General features: G+C 43.4%; 1 protein-coding gene and 2 long non-coding RNA genes across 7 annotated transcripts in view; 1 reads left to right on the forward strand and 2 right to left on the reverse strand.

The window, feature by feature from the left end:
- nfia (nuclear factor I/A) overlaps positions 1–10112 on the reverse strand; it is a 103258-nt gene extending 93146 nt beyond the window's left edge. For 2 of the 3 annotated variants that reach the window (XM_056414780.1, XM_056414779.1), the window contains exons 1-2: positions 9877–9959; positions 190–718 (exon numbers count right to left, since the gene is read on the reverse strand). In XM_056414780.1, coding sequence (XP_056270755.1) covers positions 190–718; positions 9877–9903 — 556 coding nt within the window. In that variant the 5' untranslated portion in view covers positions 9904–9959. Of the gene's footprint in view, positions 1–189; positions 719–9876 lie in introns of all 3 variants that reach the window. The other variant, XM_056414781.1, reaches the window with a different exon arrangement.
- Positions 10113–10120: 8 nt separating this feature from the next.
- LOC130193947 (uncharacterized) lies at positions 10121–20605 on the forward strand. 2 transcript variants are annotated; one of them, XR_008831743.1, is made up of 2 exons: positions 10121–10887; positions 19573–20605. It is a non-coding gene; the product is annotated as an uncharacterized LOC130193947 (long non-coding RNA). The 2 variants fall into 2 exon arrangements; XR_008831742.1 differs by lacking the exon at positions 10121–10887 and adding an exon at positions 14041–14189.
- LOC130193946 (uncharacterized) lies at positions 17014–18412 on the reverse strand. 2 transcript variants are annotated; one of them, XR_008831740.1, is made up of 4 exons: positions 18319–18412; positions 18122–18210; positions 17302–17355; positions 17014–17106 (listed from the first exon to the last, which is right to left on the reverse strand). It is a non-coding gene; the product is annotated as an uncharacterized LOC130193946 (long non-coding RNA). The 2 variants fall into 2 exon arrangements; XR_008831741.1 differs by lacking the exons at positions 18122–18210; positions 18319–18412 and adding an exon at positions 17604–17732.
- Positions 20606–21537: the final 932 nt, after the last annotated feature.

A 21537-nucleotide genomic window follows, 5' to 3' on the forward strand; every position in this document is an offset into this window, starting at 1 on the left:
AGTTCCAGAGTATCAGTGCTATTTGTTTTAAGGTAAAAACGAACTAATGAACCCACGACAAATGAATGTACCAAATATGACCTGAGAGGCCAGAATGCCTGAAATAAACACAAACTTTCTCTGCCACACATCACAGAAAGCAACAGCAAACAGGACTGAGGAGCAAGAAGAAGAAGAAGAAGAACGTACCTGCTTGCACGAAGTAGGCCAGGTAGAGATCCAGCTCCTTGACGGAAACTCCAATGTGATGCGGCTGCACGCACAGGGTGGGGTTGGAACACTGCGGAGACTTGACCAGCCTCTCCCCGTCAGTGCTTTCGAGGGGAATCCCTTTGAATAAAATCACCATGACCAGGTCCAGCCTCCACACTTTGTCCGCCTGGCGCAGGCAGTCGATCCGCCTCATCTTGCCCTTCTGGTCGGGGTTGGACAGCACGCAGCACGGCGGCTTCTTCCCCGTCACCGTCAGCACAAAGTCCTCCCGGAACTCAGGCCGGATGTCCTTGCGCAGCTTGGCGAGGAGGCGCGACGCCCACTTCTGCTTGACCTCGGGCTTCTCGCCCAGCAGCTCGTCCTTCACGGCGCGCTCCTCCTCCTTGGACATGCGCTTCTCGTGCTTCTTGAAGTACTTCCTCTTGCGGGCCTGCAGGTTGAACCATGTGTAGGCGAAGGCCCGGACGTGCGGAAGCAGAGCTTCAATGAAAGGATGGAATTCATCCTGAGGGACGGATAAGAGAGTTGTGGTGAGACGGGGAGGGAGCAACAGGGGAATGCAACAGTTTTTCCTCTTTTTAAGTAGATTTAGGAAAGGAAAAATACTTGTGTTAAAATCAATATACACTGTGTTTCATCTTGCTCCTGTTAATAATAATTTGGAGGTAGTCATCTTGACGTCACCCATTGGTTTGTTGAATGATGTTTTGAAACCTTGAGTTTGACGATTTTGGATTACGACCATCGCCAATGTTAATTTTTTTGGCAACCAATGAACTGAAGTGACCATATTGGGAATGCAGAGGAGTGGCGTAGAGACCCCGTATAGACCCCGTAGACACCGTAGAGACACCGTATAGACACCGTAGAGACACCGTATAGACACCGTATAGACACCGTAGAGACACCGTATAGACACCGTAGAGACACCGTATAGACACCGTAGAGACACCGTAGAGACACCGTATAGACACCGTATAGACCCCGTAGACACCGTAGAGACACCGTAGACACCGTAGAGACCCCGTATACCCTGCTTTATGGTCTGTTTTACTCTTAATGGACCATTCGTTCCTAAATGAACATCATGCTTTCTTGAAGACGACTTGAAACTAGATATTGAGACCATAAACTCATGTTTACAATGTTTATTGAGGGAATACATCTGTAGAGAAGCAGAGTTATTTTCTCATATACTTCTATACAATTTTATTTTCAACCAAAGTAGTCGCCTCCTGCTGGTCAGTGAAGAGAATGCACATTTTAAGACACTTTCGCATCGGCTTCACCCTTCAGAACCGGAGGTTGAAGCCGAACATATCTTTGGATCTCCACGAGATCTTGAAATTATTTTCTGTGAATTTCAACAAAGTAATGATGAAAAAACTAGCAGTGAAAAGTAAAACTGGACAAACAGTAATTACTAACTCTTGAACGATGCAGGTGTATCTAGATCAAGATTAATCTGTGTTCTGCTTCAGGATCAGCGGGAGAAGAACAGTAAGAAGAGAAGAGGGGGAGAGGGAAAGAAATCTTTTTTTAAAGGAAGCAAGGAAAGATGGATAAAGGAAAGAAAGCAAAACAGTATAAAAGAAAGGATAAAAAAGGAAAGACAGAACACTGACGAAAATAAGAGTAGAAAACACAAAGGGATGGAGAGAGGAGAGGGAACCAAAGGAAGGAAGGAAGAAAAGAAGTGATGAGGAAAAGAAAGGACTTTGTATGGCAGGAAGCAGAGAAGAAGAAGTATCAAATTAAGAGAAGAAAAGGAGAGATGGGAAATGACAGAAATAAGGAAAGTAGGAAAGGAAGCGATAGAGGAAGACAAAAGGGAAGAAAGAAGAAAAGAAGTGATACAGACAGGCAGGAAGGCAAGAGGAGCCGAGAAGAAGAAGTATAAACCACAGATGACACATAGAAGGAAACAAGGAAAAAGAGAACAGGAACAAAGAAGGTGAGTAAGGAAGGAAGGAAGAAGGACAGAAGGAAACACTTAAAGAACAGAAGGTAGAAAGAAAACAATGATGGGGAAAAGAAGAGAAGGAAAGCAGCAGATCCCGAAGGAAAGAAGATACAGCAGAGCCTCTCCGAGACGCTCCGCTGTCAGTTCAGCCTCTTTCTTGGCTCCCAGGCAGGAATGTGGGTCTTTGGGGGTCTGTGTGGGGTTCTGTGTGGGGGCCTGCGAGCCCCCGAACAAACACAGTGACCCACCAGAATCACACAAACAGCCGAGCAACGGGCCCGCGGCAGCCGGGGGGGGGGGGGGGGGGACGGAAAAACGCAAACACTGGCGCTGCAGGTTGCACCGCGTGGAGGATTACAGCCGTATTAAAGGTGCATTATGGGGCTTTTGGGCCGATGAGGGCTGTGCCGGTATTACTAGGTGGTAATGTGGTTAGGCGGCATGTCGTGGATTAGAACCAATTTGGGGTTGGTTACACCTGCTCTCCCCCTCCTCCCCAAAACCACCACAAAACCAGGCTTATCCCGAGCAGGAAATGAACACATTAGGCTGAAAGAGAAAAAGTGTCACAACAAGCAGACGGGAGGCTGAATGGAGCGCAGACGAGAGGAACAGAAACAAACACATCCACAAAGCTTTAAAAGGGGGAGGAGTCAGAGGCGGGGACGTGAGAGAGGAGAAGAGCTTCCTGTTCAAATATTATTACAGCTTGTCGAGGTGATTCCAAAAAAAAGGAAAGAAGAAGAAGCACAAAGTCTCCCTAAAAGCCGTGCTGTGAAAACCCCAAATATTGAACATTACAGTCTGCCACATCACTGAAATGTGTCTCCAATCTGGTCTGGGAAGCAGGTTTTTACCAAGAACAAAGAAACGAGGAAACGCTCCAACGGCACGGCAAGTGTTATCGATACCTCGGTTTGAGACAGTTCACACTTTCCAACAAAACCCAGTCAAATGTTGTCAAGCAGCCGTACGACACTCAATAAAATACAGTTTTAAGTAGGTAAAGCTACGATTTCACGGAGAACTAAAAGAATGAAGGAACAAGCTCATGTATTATGGTGTTATGACCTTTGACAATCTTAACCTATTGATCCATTGAGTCGTGAATTGGACTTTGGGGTTTCTTATGGATTTAATAGTACAGTTTTGGGCCTATTAAATCTCTTTCACTGCAGACCATGTGACTGTTGGACCCCATTCCCTTTGATAGAAAACAAGCTGGAGCAGAATTCATATTCAGCGAATCCACCAGCGAAAAATCCAAACATTGGAAGTCAAGTTTCAAGTCTCTGAGAGTGATTTTTAGAGCACATTTAAATGAGATATAAATGGAAACCAATGGCTGCAAAATTTAGATGGCTGTTTATGTAATTAATTGGCTTCGCAGGTAAAAATAGAAAATGAGATTTTGCAATGGCCCTATAAATATTTGTTTTGTCTTCACGGTTGTTTTTTTAACGGTTGTCTACGGCAACAAAGCCGACTGTGAAAAGGAGGAGAAGCCGAACAGACGGACAGAAAACATCTTCATGGAACATTTCTTATTTGGATAAAAAACCCTCAGAGGGTTGCTGAGCAGGACGGGGTGGGGGACAAGGGGGGGAGGCAGGGAGGCTGGAGGCGCCCCTCTCCCCCTCCTCTCCTCCTGAGCCACATATTGAATGAAAGAAAAAACACTTTACTATTCATAGATCAAAGACGCTCACACACATTGATATGTACAAATGCCTCCGACTGGGGTGGCATGTGGATAGTACATTATGAGCTGAGCACACACACACACGCACACACACACACACACACACACACACTGCAACAGTCTGCCCATCAAGTCACTTAGTCACTTAAAATGTAAACAATAAATGAAATAAAACTCTTGAAACAAGTTGATTTGGTTTGGAAACAGTTTGAAATATTCAGATTTGTTTCACTCCTCTCGATAAGGACCGAAATGAGGTCGCTGCACAAGAACAATTTAAGTTGGGTTTTATGAGAAAGAAATTGGAACAGCTACTTTCAAGAAATGGGAGCCTTTTTTTTCTTTGACAGTTTCTGCATCCTTTCAACATAAATGAACTTATTACAACATTTTGCTACCGACGCGCAAATCTCGAAATAAAATGTTGGTCCTGTAAGAAAAACAAGATATTATGGATACAGACAGTGACTTGATAAGGAGGTGTTCAAACAATAAAGACGCGTGAGATAAATGTGAAGATAAGTTCGGAGCTAACGGGTAAGGGTGGTGTTATTTAAATTAGACTCAAACCAACAAACGTGTCTCTCTGTACCTCCTCACTTCCTGTCTGCCCGCTGTAGTAATCAAACAGACAGGAGGAAACAGTGGATTTGTTGGGTGCTATTTCCTGCGGTGGATTAATCCACATTTTGACACTCTAGTGAGATATTTGTGGCATCGTGTGTGGAAATTATTCAAAATAAACTGCTGTGTGTGTGTGTGTGTGTGTTCACGATGATGAAGGAACACTGGCGGCTCACTGGTGTGTTTTCAATGAAGGTCAACGGCACAGAGGCTCTAAACTTTCACACATTTTGATGATCTTTTAAAAACAACCACTCTTTTTTGTTGGTGTTCACGGGGAGTTTCTTTTTCAGCTGTGTTGTCAAAAAAATCTCCGTCAGATTTAAACCTCCAGCTCGGAGCTCTCCCACTAAAGAGGAAACTATATATCTACAGGCTGTGCGTTAGAGCGCCAGCTGCATATATGTAAATATATAACGTTGTTCACCCTCCCTTGTCAGGGGGTCTGAATACAGCACATTGTTTCTTCTTGGAGACGGTCCAGGCGGACGGGTTTTGTCTCCAAAAGCGCCTCCAGCCGCTCTACAGCCAAACCTGCTCGCCCTCTTTCTCCCCGAGCTCTGAGCTTCTCACTCCAGGACGGGCTGGGAACGCCGACTGATTTTTTGTTGTTGTTCGCGGTTTTCCTGAGACGTGTTTATGTTGGTGTGCATCCTCGGGGCAGTTATTAGGATGACGAGCGGTTGCCGGACAGATGATGTGCTCAGCCTCCACACACACACACACAAATTCCACAGTGGATCTGCAGCTCAGTGGCTCTGGATGTTCGTTGCAGCCACATACCAACATTCCTCGCAGCCCAGTGCAGCGTTTCAACTTCCTGAGTCGCTCACACACGCCGCCACCGCCGCTTCACACTCTCAAACCAAATCCCACTTAACGAGTCACTTGGTCTCATATTCAGCCTTAAAAAATGCGCTTTCCGGCCGACAGGGTGAGATAATCCCCCTTGGTGTCAGCCTCCCCTCCGCTCAGGAATCTTTTCTGAAATGTGAATAATCCCGTCTCTGCATCTGTCTCAAGAAGCTGATTCAGATGGAAACATGAGATGATGTCTAGATCGTGGCATTTTTTTGGGGGCTTGTTTAAGGAAAATTAAAAAACATTATAGCACTTCTTTATGGTTATCGCTCGAGATATGTTTGCACCTTTTATAATTTGCAAACTAAATAAAACGAAAGAAATTCGACCCTTATTGGTCCGTTAATGAATCTGATTCTCAGCTGCTGTTCTTTCAGGAATAAGAAGAACAATTTTATTTATGAAAATAATTATTAATAAAAGAAGATTTGTGTCATAAATGTGGGATTATCTCAATATAAAAATGTAACATTTGATCCACAGTCACAAGCCTCATATTTAAGTTTATAAAGGTGTCATAATCAGAAGTTGGTGCTTGAGTCTTCAAATGAAGACAGAACAAAGCAGATGTCTGAAATACAAATGTAAGAAATTATGCTTTAAAGGAGCGAAATATTGATTGATATGCTTTGGTAACATAAAGGTTTCTCAACCCACGAGCATTCTTCGGCTCGTTTTAAAGACGTTCAGCTCCTGCAACAGTTTTCACTCTGTTTTTCACTTCAGCTTCGCATTTCTTTATGAACAGGTCATTTCTTTTCACATCTGGCCTCTGAAACCCACCCTCAAAAACATGTTTCTCTTTTTCCAAACAAGAGCAAACTCTGCCAGTTGGTGTGAGATAATCTCTCTCCCCCTGGCCCCCCTTTTGCACTTTTCTCTCATTTCTGCAATCTATTTTCACTCTGAAAATCCGTCTGCGGTACGACGTTTAATTCAAGCCGGTGTTTATAACAAAACCCCAAAAAAGAAAGCGGTCTCATCTCATCCGACAGATTGTCTGAAGGAGCATCTGTGAATGAGGAGGCCGCCTGGGTCAAACCGTGTCGACGAGGCTTTTGAAGTGGACGCGGTTCTTTCTCCGCCTCTTTCAGGGGTCTCGTCCTTTCTTTTCCCTCTCGGAGGAAATGTGCGTTTGTAAACCTGCAAAGGGGGGAGAGTCTGGGAGCCGGTGGCTGCACGCTCACCCCCCTCGTCCCCCCACTCTGCACCTTGGTGACAGATGTAATGGGCTCCGAACAACAGGCCTGTGACAACATCCCCCCTGAATAACAGTCATTTAAAGTGGAGGAGGGAGCAATAATGGTAATCCTCCCTGCTTCCCCGTCTATTGACACCCACACCAGCACACTGGGAGAATTATCGCCGTGTCGCTTGGTCTCAGCGGCGAGGCCTCGACCGCACAGACGTGCCTCCACACACAGACGCCAGACCAGTTCCCTGATGTCTCAGAGCCAATCAGAGCCTGAGGAATATGGTTTAAGACATGAAGGATTGGAAGGTCCATCTTATGGACCCCTGACATGAATGGCAGTCATCATGTTTGCAGGAAATGCAGCCTTGTACCATAAAACCTTCCCACACCGTTCACAAGACCTTTAATATTGTCTGCGATATATGTGTATATATATATATCTATTCCAACGTGTTTTTTTAGAGGGGTAAAATGCTGCTAGGAAGACAAGATTTGTTGTTTGGTTTTGTGCATTAATGCATGTGGATGGAATGGTGCATGTGTTTCTTAATTTCTATTTCTGTATTGCATTCCCACGGTTGTGTATGATCACAAAATGATACAAAGAGGGACTCCTTTCTTTAAAAATATTTTAAATGGCAAACAAAACTCATAAAAAAATGAAGCCAACGTAAAAGCTAGCTGGAGAAAACTTAAACGACGTCTGCTACCAAACATCCAGATTTCGTTGAAATTCTGGAGCATTACTTATTGCGATAATCCGAAAGTTTGTCGTAAAGGCACAAAACTCACCAAAACTACCACAGGCCAGGATCAATTAGAGCAACTTTAAACTGTTCATTTACGATTAAAAGGCTTTCGTTAGAGGGCGCCCCCCGCTGGTTGGCTTAGGGCCAAAACGCAGCAGCTTACATCACTGGCACTTAATGCGTCCGATTTTATTTAGTGTTCTTTGAATCCGGCAGCTCAGCAGGAAATCCTTCAACGCTTAAAAAAAATCAAGAAACACCAGTTCAAGTTTAACCTGAAAGAGGTTTTTCAAATAAGTCAACAGTTTCAACCAACATTAACTTTAATATGCATATATTTATATTAAATGTGTGCTCTTCGATGTGAAATTAAAATAGGGTGCATGTTGGCTTCGTCACTGAGCAGCTTGTTACACACACACAGACACACCAGCTTCTGTTCAATGTTGGGAGATTATCAAAAATATCAGATGAATTATAACAAAAAGTGAAAAATTAAATAATGCAACCATTGAGCAACAAGGGGGAAAAGCATCTGCTCGATAACATCTTTTCAAATGACCAAACTAGTTTATCAAATATAAAAACATCTGTTCAAACCACTGAAACACATTTTTTTTCCTAACCCTCCACTGAGGAGGATTTATAAAAGCGACTCTGTGTGCTGATTATTGGTTTTACTGCCCGTTAATCTGATTAAACGGTAAAGCTCCTGTTCGTTTCCTGCAGTTTCAGATCGTCTTCGAACGCGCCTTGACACAGACTGAAGCTCCAAGCAGAAAATCAAGTTGACAAATCTATTTTTAAAACATTTTGCGGAAATTTTGGATTCAACGAAGCTGCAGCCACACAAGTCACGTTAAAAACACACAATAACTAAATGTTACTGCATAATCTCCTTTTGCTGTGTGGATCAATAAATCCTCTCATTTATAAATTGTTAGGAATTAAATTATCAAAAGGTCTTCTTTCTGGATCATAAAGAAGAAATAATGGTTTGGTAATAAATAATGAAATATGACATCTAATTTCATTTCAAAGCCAATACTCCTGGCAATGAAATGCATTTTAAATAATTAGTTGAATAATAAAAAAATGTGTGTTTGAAATGCTGAAATACTTTTATATATATTTAAATCAGTGTGATTAAATGTGTTTTATGATTTAAATCCATTTGTGTCTATGTGCTGTGGTTAATTCAGGAGATTAAGACGATAATTCCTACAAGAGGAAGCCAAAATCTGCAGTCGGAATCTCCATGAGGTCACACCCAAAAAAAGCTCTTAAATCCCCTTTTTCTTTTAACCTCTGACCCCCAACACAACAGTGCGGCAAGAGGGACATGTTTTTGTGTAATATATCAAATTAGGTCAAATTTAAATTACTAACGGATAGATATGCAAAGAGGTTTTATTTAAATTCAGAGATTTTGGGGTCTGGAGATAAATCCAAAATCATTTAGTCACCAGACCGGTCATCTGTGGAGGTGTGGAAGAATTTGTTTCTTTCTGTATGGACATCCATATGTGCAGGTGTGCTGCTGTGTCACCTCAGGTCACTTCTGACACACACACACACACACACATATTGGGTTTTTCTACTGAGACCCACATTTGAGTCAGGCCTGCATGAGGCCTGAACAGCAGCAGGGAAGGAAGCGATCCATGATCAAATCCCCATTATTTATGATTTTTAACCGAACAGGATCATACCTCCTGGGTTCAATACAAGCAGGTGAAGAAAAGAAAAAAAGAAAAGTGGTTGAGGCTGAAACTCCTGCAACCCGGCCATGCTCACTATGTGTACACTGATCATGCTCAGTATTCATTATTTTGTCATATAAACTAGCACAGCTGTCAAATAATAACAGGTCCAATATGCTCCATCGTGTCGAACGACAAACTGAACTGGAAGTGTCTCTGTGCGTCGAGCCACAGTTGGAAAGTTCGGGGGGTTCAAGAGAACATAAATAGTAACCAGCACATGTCAACATTACCGTGCGCAAATGTATAGCATTCCAACTTTATGGTAACCAACTCATTTACGTCCTGCACGAACAACACACCGACATCCCCGTGAAAACTCTCTGCCGGAGCTGCGGTCAGGGCTGCGCCGGGCAAGCAGGAGCGAAGAGCGGGGAGGGAGGGGAGGGGAGGGGTGGCTTATAAATCAGACGAGCAGCCGGGGACAAAGTGTCTTCAGCCCGCACAGAAAACCGACACGAGCAGCGAGTCAAACCAGCACAACTACACACGTGTGGGAGGGGGGGGGGGGGAGTTGTCATGAATCCTATATATCTGCGCTAACTTGTTTTGAACTAAGGAAGTTTTGAGCCGGCCGCCATGTGCCGTCGCGCGGAGGAAGACGAGCGGGAGAGAGAGCGAGAGAAAGAGAGAGATAGAGAGAGCGAGCTGCAGCCGCTCCGCGGAACGCATGGGCCGGTCTACTGAGTCCGTACGGTCCCTGGTGGACAGCGAGCCGTCGGAGAGCTCGCGGCGGGCTCGGCTGCGAAAGAAACAGTGTTAAAGAGAGACATTGAACCAACCAAAAGTTTGAAGAGCTCACTCACCTGTGTTAAACATAGCGGAGAATACATTTCTGTCGGATCTAATCTTAGATCTGGAAGTTGTGTGTATGTTGGGGGCGGGAGGGGGGGGGTTACTGTAACTCCAGCCTGTGTGAGTGTTTGCGTGTGCGCGCGAGTGTGCGCAGTGATGTCAAGTGTGAAAAAAGGAAAGAACAGAAAAAAGGAGTGTGTAAAAGAGAGAGAGAGGGAGAGAGAGAGAGAAAGAGAAGAGGGGGAAATAGAGCCCTCCTTTTGCCCCCTTCGCTTTCACATTTCCAACCAGAGCTGAACTTTGACCTCCGCCTCGGGTTACATGTACTGTCCGGACCTGTTAGAGGCCCTCCGCCGGGGAGCGCTCAACTTTCAGGCCAGACACGAAGAACATCTCCGGCAACAAGATTGAAAAAGTCCCGTTAGAAAAGCTCAAAATTGCCACAAAAAAAATAAAAAAGAGAAAAAAGTCACAGGGCAGCCCGGTGTGATGTCGGTGCCGGGGGGTTATTGCGAGGAAAGAGCGGCCGGTGGTGATGGCTGTAGTGGCGGACGGTGCAAATCTCCAAAACGTCCCGAAACTGCATTTCAAACCGCCGGAGATCTGCGGCGATTGGCGGAACTCAGCAACATGTCTATCCGTCCTGCGGCGCGCTGTGGCCGGCGTGCGGCGGTACGGCTCCTCGGTGCTCGGGACTGGAGGGGCGCGGTGCAGCAGTCGCGTCTCCCGGAAAAAATGAGAACTGACCAGGAAGAAAGAAAGGGGCAACACGGGATCCCTGAGCTGCCAGACGGCCGCCTCGCCTCTAGAACAACCGACAGCTGCTTTCCGTTAATTTATCTCCAACAGGAGGAGACGGTAAAGAAGAGAGGGGGGGGGGAGAGAGAGAGAGAGAGAGTCAGTCGGTATGTGTTGTCCCGGGCGCAGAGCGGAGCGCCACCTCCTCGCCGCTCCTCATGCCTGTGTGCTGCTCCGAGCTCCGGGACATCCACTCGCTGCTCCGCCGCCCGGACTGCGTCGCGGTATGTGTGTGTGTGTGTGTGTGTGTGTGTGTGTGTGTGTGTGTGTGTGTGTGTGTGTGTGTGTGTGGGTGTGTGTGTAAGTGTGTGTATATGTGTCTGTGTGTGCGTGCATGCGCGCGCACGTGCGGCCGCGGGACAGTGCGCACTGACCCCTGCAGAGCTCCTAGTGATCACACACTCGGCTAATCGATCAGAAAGAACGCCGTCGATCCCGCTCGCGCAGTTTCACAAGTAGGATCAGGTGGTGATGTTGCTGCTGCTGCTGCTTATGTGTACGTGTGTTTGGGTGGGTGTGTGAGCGCGTGTTTGTGTGAGTGTGCTCCTGAAGGACGTTGAGATGAAAACTGATCAGTTTGGTCGGTATTGATTAGAAAACACGAGGCAGAAATTTCTTCCGCAGCTCTGACGAAATGTTTTCGCTGCGTTTATTAAAGTAAAACAACTTAACGGCATCTCCACGGTAAGAACCGTGAGGAGGCTCCACCGTCACAGCGGATCCAGTAACTTCGGATCCAGTCCCCGCTCTCTGCGCCCCATCGAGTCCAGCCTGCGGCTCTGCGGCTCCACTCTCACTCACTCACTCCACAGGCTCGCTCTTTCTTTTCTCTTTTTCACTTTTTATTCTCCTGTCCCGGTGTGTGCGCAAGACATACAAACAAGCTGTTATCCGTCGCTGTGCGCATATTTTGTGCGCAAAACGAGACTTTTAAAAAAACACCGGGAACTGGCAGACGTCTCTCCGTATGCGCTGAAACAGACGCGCCGGAGCGGGGTCGATGAGAAGCCGACAGTCGAGGAGGAGATCCGTGAGATCTATAGAGATCCGACAGGATCCGCTCCCTGCGGGGAAACTCTTTTTAAATTACACTTCCACGACTTTCGCTCCATTTCAAGCCTCCAACAAATACAGCTATGTATTAATAATCTATCACACATAAAACACACGTGAGATGTTGAGATATTGCCAATCATGTTTTTGTTCCAATCTTACATAACTATGCTGCACTTGACCCCCTGACCTCTGACATATCAGATTCAATTGCATTCTTTTTTCTTCTATTTATGATATATGACATTAAATGTTATACATAATATATGTATATAATATATAAGTACTCGTTCCACAGTTAAAGGCAACTGTGCAAACTGTATCCATATTTCACTCTTAGGGAGGACGTTGCCCAAAGTAAAAAGTATAAATGCAGGTATTTGTGTGATCACAGTGAGACTCTCTGCAGGTGTTTAAACTCCAGATGAACTGGTGGAGCCAGTTTAACAGGGCCCCCTTCACATAGCATCCACACAGCGTAAAAGCAGGAAGAATACATGGGACGCACCAATAAATGAACATTTAGAGCCAAGTGATAAAAAAAAAGATTAAATCCCAAATTAAATGTGGCTGGCATGAGCAGCTGTAATTAAGCCTTTAGATGGCACACGAAAGAAACACAAAACCCTTTAGAGAATCCTAAAGTCTCACCTGACGCATGTAAAAGCATTTACGGGGACATAAGAGGAATGTTGGTCCATGAGAAGTAGCCATTAAAACCCAGCGAGCCCTCCCACCCCGCGTGTCCCCGTAGGACCGTTTGAAGACGATACAGGAGCAGATCAAACTCCATAAACGGGAGCATAAATCACAGGAACCGCAGGCCACTGTGTAACACGAGATGTCTCAATATGACGGACTATGACACACTACAGGAGATAAAATCACCACAAAAGGTACAGCACACACAACCACACACACACACACACACACACACACACAGTACGTAACATTCACATTATGGGACATAAAATACCCCAATCCTTAGAAACTCACCACAGGGTGTAAATAATTCACTACTGTTACACACCTTAAGATCATACTGATATCTTTGGGAGATAAGAATGTAACAATAACATAACATGACTAATAAAACAGTTGGCACCTTGGTAATCCTTGTAATATTATATAACTCATGGTCACCATGAACACACCATGAACTGATGCCACGCGGGGATTAAAGAGATTATTAAAAATATTGTACAAAAATGGACAGCACAGACACAGGGATATATATTCGGTGGATATTATATCAACATTATGGGTGATCAAAGTGCAATAAAGTGACTAATAAGTAAAGTCCAAGATTATTGTAAGCAATTTACAATCTGAATTTAAGAGATAAGTGAAATAACAGACATGATCAACCTGTAGGACCACAAACATATTATAATGAAGACAATAAACTCCATATTTAGCACCGCAGTAATATTTCAGTATCACATTATGTTGAATTATAAGTGGTATTAAAGTATTGTTAAGTATTATATGGATAGCATCGTGATTAGAATGCACAATTAAATCTATTCAAACTCAATTTAGTACCTGTGGGTCTATCAAAGAGATGACATAAGAGATAAGGTATCATATAATGCAATAAAGTCACCATAAACTTTATGACACACGCATATTTTTAAGGACCGCATATAGCGTCATTTTAGGGCATATGGTCCTCTGCGCCGCCTGCGGCAGAACCAATCAGAAGCCGCGACGTCAGAGCTACCGATTGGGCTAAACCGAGGAATTTGAACGTCAGAGCCGCGTCTGATTGGTCAGCGAATTAAGGTAGAAAAAAGAAGAGTACGCGCACACGAGAACGCGCATGTTCACTGCATTCCATTCACTGTCACAACATCTGGTGCTACTACCAACTATAATAATAGAAATATTATTATTAATAATAACAATAATAGCAATTTTAATAATAATGATAATAGTAGAAGAAGAGACAGACATATGGAGTTCTTATATAGTTACAATGTAGTTATAATACAGTTCAAAGACTCGTATTGCGATTGCAACTATAAGAGGAGCAGGTGAACACTTTGCTCGGAAGGCTTCATGTCCGGCAGTCAGTCTGTGAGGAGCTCTACTGGAATACTAATCCGGGGAGAAAATAGTGTGACTGAATTCTTGGCACGGCATGGCACGCTTACCGGCTTCTCTCAGTCGGTTTGTTTGGCTTGGCTCGTCTCGACTCGCAGACTTTACAGAAGTTGCATTAGTTCAGTTTTGTAATTTTTGTAATTTGTTTGTTTATCTCCCTCCTCCTCCTCCTCCTCCTCCTCCTCCTCCTCCTCCTCCTCCTCCTCCTCCTCCTCGATGTGAGAGCGGTGCGGCATGCGCTGCGTGCCGCGGGGAGCCGCTCCCGCCCCCCGGGAGCACTCCCTCCCTCCCAGCCGACACGAGACGCTCATCAGGCGAGGAGAGCGACGCGGAGCGCAGTCGCTGCTGCTTGCGGACCGCCGCACAGGTCTCCCTTTCCCCGCGTGCAATTTTGATGAGAGCCGCGCTATGTTGACCGTATTTTAGAGGTATAACTGCTCAGTGGCGTGTCCAGACCTTTTTGACTGGGGTGGCCCAAGTGGGGAACTGACTTATGTAGGGGTGGCATGAAGTACGAGTGCACATCGCATTAATTTACCATTTTGTCTCTACTATCCATATCTACTTTAATTACTTTATAGTGTCTTACATTCCTGTGTTTAAAGTTTAATTTAAAAGATAAACAGACCTACCAATCTCAACAGAGTGACACCATACAAATGTAATATAAAACTTCCATACTTTATTCTTTAACAACTTGTACAGTACTGTATATACAAAAGAAAATGCACATTCTCAGAGTAAGTGCCAACAAACTTAAAATAAAGTAATAATGCCAACAATATTGAAAACGGTCACAGTATAAAGTAAAGTGCCAATAAAATAAATACAATTAAAACTGTCACAGTATAAAGTAAAGAGCAAACAAAGAGTTCAGCCCAGATACATTTAAAACAGTTGAATTCTCCTGTTCTTGTGTTGGCTTGCAAACAGTTTTATAAAGTCATCCATGTTCAATGCCTTAGCTCTTCTTGACTCAATGCTTAGCACACCTAAATGGCTTAGCCTGCTATCTACCATTGTTGTCCTCAAATGGTTTTAATTAGCTTTAGAGCAGAAAAGCTCCGCTCACAGGCAGCACTGCTGACTGGAAGGGCTACAGCTATTTTGCACAGCCTGAAGAGCTCATGAAACACCTCTTGATGCGGTTCTAAAAACACAGTCAAGTCTAGAATGCTTGCCAACTCTCTTGCCCCACTCTCAGCCTTCCTTTTCAAAATTCTCCTAGCCTGGTGAAGCTCATGAGTAAGATCTTCTTGATCACAACCATACATTTCACCCAAGCCAAATACTTGGTTGTCTTGAAGGAATGTACTGCTTTTAGGGTTTAGGGCCTGTAAACCCTTCATTATAAAACAGTTAGGTTTTGAGAACCTTCTTTCCAATTCACCAATCATGGAGTCAAGGATGGGGTAGAGTAGTCTCTGTCTGAATGTATCTTTGTCATCATTACCCTTCACCCGGGCCTATAGTACATGTCACATAAGACCCACCAAGTTTGGAGCTAACTTTTGTGATCTCTTCTTCTCACTATTCTCAACAGCTATATTACACTGTTTGGCTGTCTCTACTATGTCATGCCACAGTTGATCACAAAATGTCTCAGTCCTGTACTCCTGAAGTGTATCGTGATGACCACCATGTCTACTGCCATAGCTAAATCAACTGAGGGTGACTGCAGGTCAGAAAGCAGCTTTGTGTTTCCGAACAGTTTTCGGAAGGTTGCAAGGAGGATATGAATGTGAGGTCAATCTGTGCAAGCAAACCTCGAGCATCAGTGGATCTGTCTCTATGATTTTCTTCGCTTATATTTTGAAGGACACACAACACAGCTGGTAACCTATCCATGAAGTTCCTGCAAGCCAATGCTCTACATGCCCATCTTGTGTCACTAAGTTGTTGTAACTCCCTAGGCTGGCCCCCATACATCTCCTTTTGAACATCCAGCCATTTCTGGTGCACATAAGATCCTGACATGTACACATAGAGCTTCTCAAGCAGTGAGAAGAAGCAATCAGCCTCTGGAACTGACTTCACAGTGTCAACTAAGACCAGGTTCAGACAGTGCGCATTACAGTGGACATACAACGCATGTTTAGCCTCTGTCTTAATTCTGGCTGCCACACCTGTGTGTTTGCCACTCATCACTGAGGCCCCATCATAACCTTGTCCAACAAGATTTTCTTTGTACTGAAGGCCATATCTTTCTAAACACTGGATGATCATTTCGCTGAGCCCTTAGCATCTAGATGTTGGGCATGTTGGAAATCAAAGCTTTCATGCACAGCCCGTTGTAGTAATACCTAACTACTAATGACAGCTGCTCCTTCTTTTTCAGATCTTTGGTTTCATCAGCAATGACAGAGAATACCACACTCTCCTTCACTTCCTTCACAATCTCATCACGCACCATACTTGCTAAGCACTGCAGAATTTCATTCTGTATGGTATTGCTTGTGTATTTTGCATTGCGTTGTCCCTTCATTTTTTGGGCTACCATAGGATTGTGTTTAGCGATCATTCCTAGAATTCCTAAGAAATTCCCTTTGTTGTCATATTCTTCCGATTCACGGTGACCTCTTTGTGCTATATTCTGTGTTGCTGTCAAAAGCAGTACATCTGCAACTGTTTTAATGTAACTGCGATTCTCTTCAACTTTCTTTTTGTACTCTTTGTTAATCATATCTAAGATAGAAGAATCTGTAAGCAATAGCCTCTTGTGCTCATTCCAAGCAAACATGGCATTAATGTGAGACTCAGATTTCTCATGCAACTTAAAGCCAGCATCTTTGTACGCTTTTTCCAGTGTGAAAAGCCTGATTCTGAGGAGAAAACAGATTCTGATAGGCAGGAGAAGTGTCTGCATGCGTAACAGTAGGCTGAATCTTTGCTTTGTGAGTATTCAAGCCAGGAATTGTGGTTAAACCACACTGGATTGAACGCCTCCTCTTCTCACCTTGGAGGGTTCTTGGAAAAACCTTTAAACGAGGCTGAGAGGGACCTGCTGCTCTTGACTGTGAAATATCTGAAAGTGACAAAAGCATGAGAATTGGATCAGTGTCATGTACTTGTTGGGACAGAAGTGCTCATTGGGGCATTAGTACAGATGAAAGAATTGAATTAAGTACAATATATTTCATATGAAATATTAAGGCATACCATGAGGTCCAGGTGGGGCCATATTGCTGCATCACCATCCCCACGTGTCACTGCATGGCCTGCAGGTACTGCTGGATGGTTCTCAGTGTCAGTGTCATTGTCAGAGAGTGGCTGACTTGACACACCTGAAGTAATATAGGATTTTAACAGTTGTATCAATTTATTTGTATGTCAAATTAGTCATATTTAGCTTTTTCACACCTGTATTGTTAAAAATAGGGCTTTGCCCTGAATCTCAGTATAAGCCACTATAAGTATAGCAAAAGTGAAACATCTCAAGTCATAGCAGATAGTTTTATAAAGATGCATACATTACATACCCTGATGTGCAAGTGAAGATGAAGGGCCTTCATCACCAGTATCCTTGTCTGAGTCTACAAAACACATACGTTGTCATCAGAATGATAATAAAATCAGCCTTTTGTAAGTAGGCTAAGTGGTATGTTACGCAACCAGATGACTAAAATGAAATAATGACTATTGCACTTCTACACTAATTGAGAAGTTAGTGTCAACTTTAGTTTCAATGTCTGGCAATTAACCACAATGTCATTGATATTATCAAGGCAATCAAATAAGTGCTTACTAAAGAGAAATCTGGAACTATCAGGATTTTACATACCCATGTGTACAGCTGAAGCTGGAGGCTCCTGCTGTACATCCCTAGCAGAGTCAAGCTGGCTCTCATCCTCAGACTGACTAGCACTGCTGGCTTCTGCTGCTCTGTCCTGCTCTGTTGTTTTGGATTTCTTTCTTTTGACGTGTACCTGAATGTTCTGATTTCTTTTCATACTGTAATAGTCGCATGTCATGATGCATGTCACTATATCTTGCACAATACATTTAGCCTAATTATGAATGCATGAATGAATGTGACATGCAAAACTTACTCAGGTCTAATGTTACAAAGTTAGAAGAGATACAAGACAGATTTACATACTGTAACGTTAAGTTAGCTAGCGTTAGCATCAGCGTTAGCATTAGCGTTAGCATTAGCGTTAGCGTTAGCATCGTTGACAATAACCAAACAATGATGACGACAGGTTTGCTAGTAAGCTGAGTCAGGAAATAATAAAATAAGATGGGAAAACGTTTTAGCTTTTAAACCATTCACACATGTGTATCAATAAGTCTACTCACATCTTTCAGGAGCTAAGAATCCCTGGACAGGTTTGCTAGGCAGCAAGCTGAGTCAGTCGACACTGTCGACAGTCGCGATGATGACAGACCTGCACCACATATCGTGAAAATCAAAAACGTTTTAGCTTATTACAGTTCAAACTTTTAAACCACTGACTCATTATGTGTAACTGTTATCAATAATTCTAGCTACTCACATCTTTCAGGAGCGAGTAGCCGCAATCTCTTGATGTCTTCTTGATGTCTTCTTGTCGGTTGAAAATGAAAGTTCGGTAGTCACACAATTCAAACGTTCCCACCTCCGTGGGCAGATAGCCAATCATAGTTTAGCATATGGGGTGGCACCTGGGGTGGCCAATCAGATTCCAGGGGTAGCACGTGCCACCCCTGGCCACCCCCTAGACACGCCCCTGTAACTGCTGTCGGTGCAGATATCAGGGGGAGCGGAGGCTGCAGTGGACCTGACCGGCGGGGGTCTCACGTGCGGACCAGCAGCGCGAACAGCCGCTGACGACACACCTGAACCACGCTGCTGTGCTGACAACTGGGCGTTTTACTGAAAATACATGGATCCCACATGACTTGTTTCATTTTGAATATAAAACTTCATGTTCACAAATTATACATCTTAATGTATGTATGTAAAAAATATAAAAGTTCACGTTCAAGTTAACGGAACAGTTTTGAATGTCGAAGTTTAAACAATCCGACCACGAGGGCCATTTAGGAGCAGGAGCTTTCCACTTCCTCAGCAGATGAGTTTACATTTGGTTTTTATATTCAAACTGTTTGAAAGATCGTCATCCATCAAACTCTTCAGCTGATGAAGTCTTAGATAAGGCTACTAAAGGGACCTTGTGGTGTTAAATTGTTTGGCCAACTTTGAAATGGCATGCTGACCAATAGAGTTCAACAGCAGTTAGGGACAAGGCCTGGAGAAAATAACCCTGGTGACGTCACAGTGATGTCAAGAAGAGAAGGCTGTTTTTACCAGACAGTAAGGCTCTAATGAAGGACAATATCCAGTTGCATTCTGGGAAATATAGGTTTTTGGAGTCCAGATTTCATGTGAAGGCTTTGAGAATAAAAATTGGCACAAACAACAGACAACACGTGGGGACGAGATGGAGGTGTAGAACTTCATCCGGCTTCAGGACCTTGTATTCAATCCGGTTCCTAATCACTCTAAATATATATTTTGGTCGGCAAAACGTTCTGCCCTTAGAAGTGTCTCCGAAAAAAAATGCTTTTCATTATTCTGCATTTCAAATCCTCATTAAAGGGAATTTACGAGACAAGGCCCTTTGTGTCCCCAGAGCCGGAGTTTGTCTTGTGGAGCACCTGTTTGTAAGCGGTTCTTTCTAAATAAATCTGCGCTGACCTCAGCTGACCTCTCCCTCTCTCCCTCTCTCCCCTCCCCTTCTCCCCTTCTCCCCCTCTCTTGGCTGCAGGTCTTCCAGTCCTCCAGGAGTGGAGCCGCGGGTCGTCCGAGGTTAATGAACAGAAGCTTTTATGTTAATAGGAGGACGGCTGGCGTGATTTAACAAGACAATCTGCAGATTTACTTTTTCACTCAAACACATCCGAGGCCGCGGGCTCCATGGTTATTAGCCGGCTAAACAACGAAGGTCAGGACAAAGAGAAGGTAATTAGATTGCCACAATTAAATTGGGTTTTCAATATGATCAATAATCTTGATGTGTGATCATGGATTACTCGCTCTCGGGGGTGGGAGCCTTACTGCAGAGTTGAGTCGCACGAAGAAGAATTGTTATCAGTTTCACATAGCACTCAACATTTAAATCAGTTTTTTTTATTTCTCTCAGATCTGTATTTGTAGTGACAGTGTGAACCGCCAATATGTGACCCTTTGTGTGTTACCTTTGTGTGTGCTTCTGCATAAGTATAGAATTGTGTCTGTGTGTGTGTCCGTGCAGATTTGAGCTGATCGTGTTTGTGTTGGTTAAATTAATACATGACGCACATGTCTGAGATCAGGAACCCGGATCAGGTGTTTCTGCAAACCAGGATTGTCCAAGAGAACTGGACTACCGCACTAATGTCCTCGTAAACACAGCGATGATGATGTAACCTCATTTTAAAGAACGTCAGAAAAAATAAACAGGCATTTTGTAATACATCATTTTTAAATGTTTGTGTTTTCATATGTTTTTACTTTCTACTATCATTATACATTTCTGTATAATGTGTTTTGTTTGATTAAATAAGAACATTTAAATATAAATATGTCAGTAAAGAAGCCAGAGGCGCCATCTAGAGTCGACAGACTGACACTACAACACAGTCTCATGGGCGGCGGCAGGAAGCCCTGCTGTGTGCATGAACACATTCTGCACTGAATTAAGAAACGTCCAGCTAATCATCAACATCTGAGTATATGAACGGGACTGTAAATACAAAATTAAATTATAATGAAAATACATGTAAAAGAATGAAAATAAACAAACAAATGAGCAACATGAATGCTGTGTTTTAATACTTACTAACAAAGTCAAACGGCTTACTGTGATGAATTCATATTTTTTTCCTAAATCTGGAAATTCAAAAAATTGCAAGATAAAATGGAGAAAATTGAATTAAAAATAATGAGGAAAAAACTCACAAAAACATGTTTTCGCGGATTTGCAGATGCGTTGAGGTGAATCTGCATTTGTACACACTTTTCTGTGATTATTTGTAAATATCAATATCACTATTATTTATAGGTAACTGAAGACAAATGAAATGTTTCAAATAAATTAATTCAATTCAATTCAGTCAAATTAATCCCAAATATTGGATGCAGTTACACAGATTCTGTCTCTACATATAATTTACTACAATGATAACATTAATAATAGAAATAATAATAATAATAATATGAACAATATTAATACAAACAATATTACTATCAATGTCCAAAATTAAGATTGAATTATTTAGAATTTAAAAAAGATTCAAACACATGTTGAATTCCATCAGAGGCACAAGTGAAGGGATTATGTTTGAAAAAATAACCGGCAGCAGCATGTCATCTATAATCCACCCATCAATCACTCATTCGGAATTTCACACTGACCCACTGAAACGATGTGCTCCGTCATCGCCTAAAAACTCTCCCAGCAGGCCACAGGGCGAGACGACAAAGAGCTTCCAGAGAGTCAAACCGCCCGGCGACAGAGCTTTTTGTTCCTCGCTTCTTCAAAGGGTTGTTTGAGGGTTTAGACTTTGTTTAATATCAAGTAAAAGTTATAACTAGCTTTAGAGGTGCACATACACACACACACACACACACACACACACACACACACACCTGGTCCTCAGGTGTAGCCTCCTCACACACACACGGCTGCATTCATACTGCAGCTCAAACTCTCCTTTAGCTTCATCAACATCACACCCTCGCCGTCACCATC

The sequence above is a fragment of the Pseudoliparis swirei genome, chromosome 5, assembly GCF_029220125.1.
Source record: "Pseudoliparis swirei isolate HS2019 ecotype Mariana Trench chromosome 5, NWPU_hadal_v1, whole genome shotgun sequence".
NCBI lineage: Eukaryota > Metazoa > Chordata > Actinopteri > Perciformes > Liparidae > Pseudoliparis > Pseudoliparis swirei.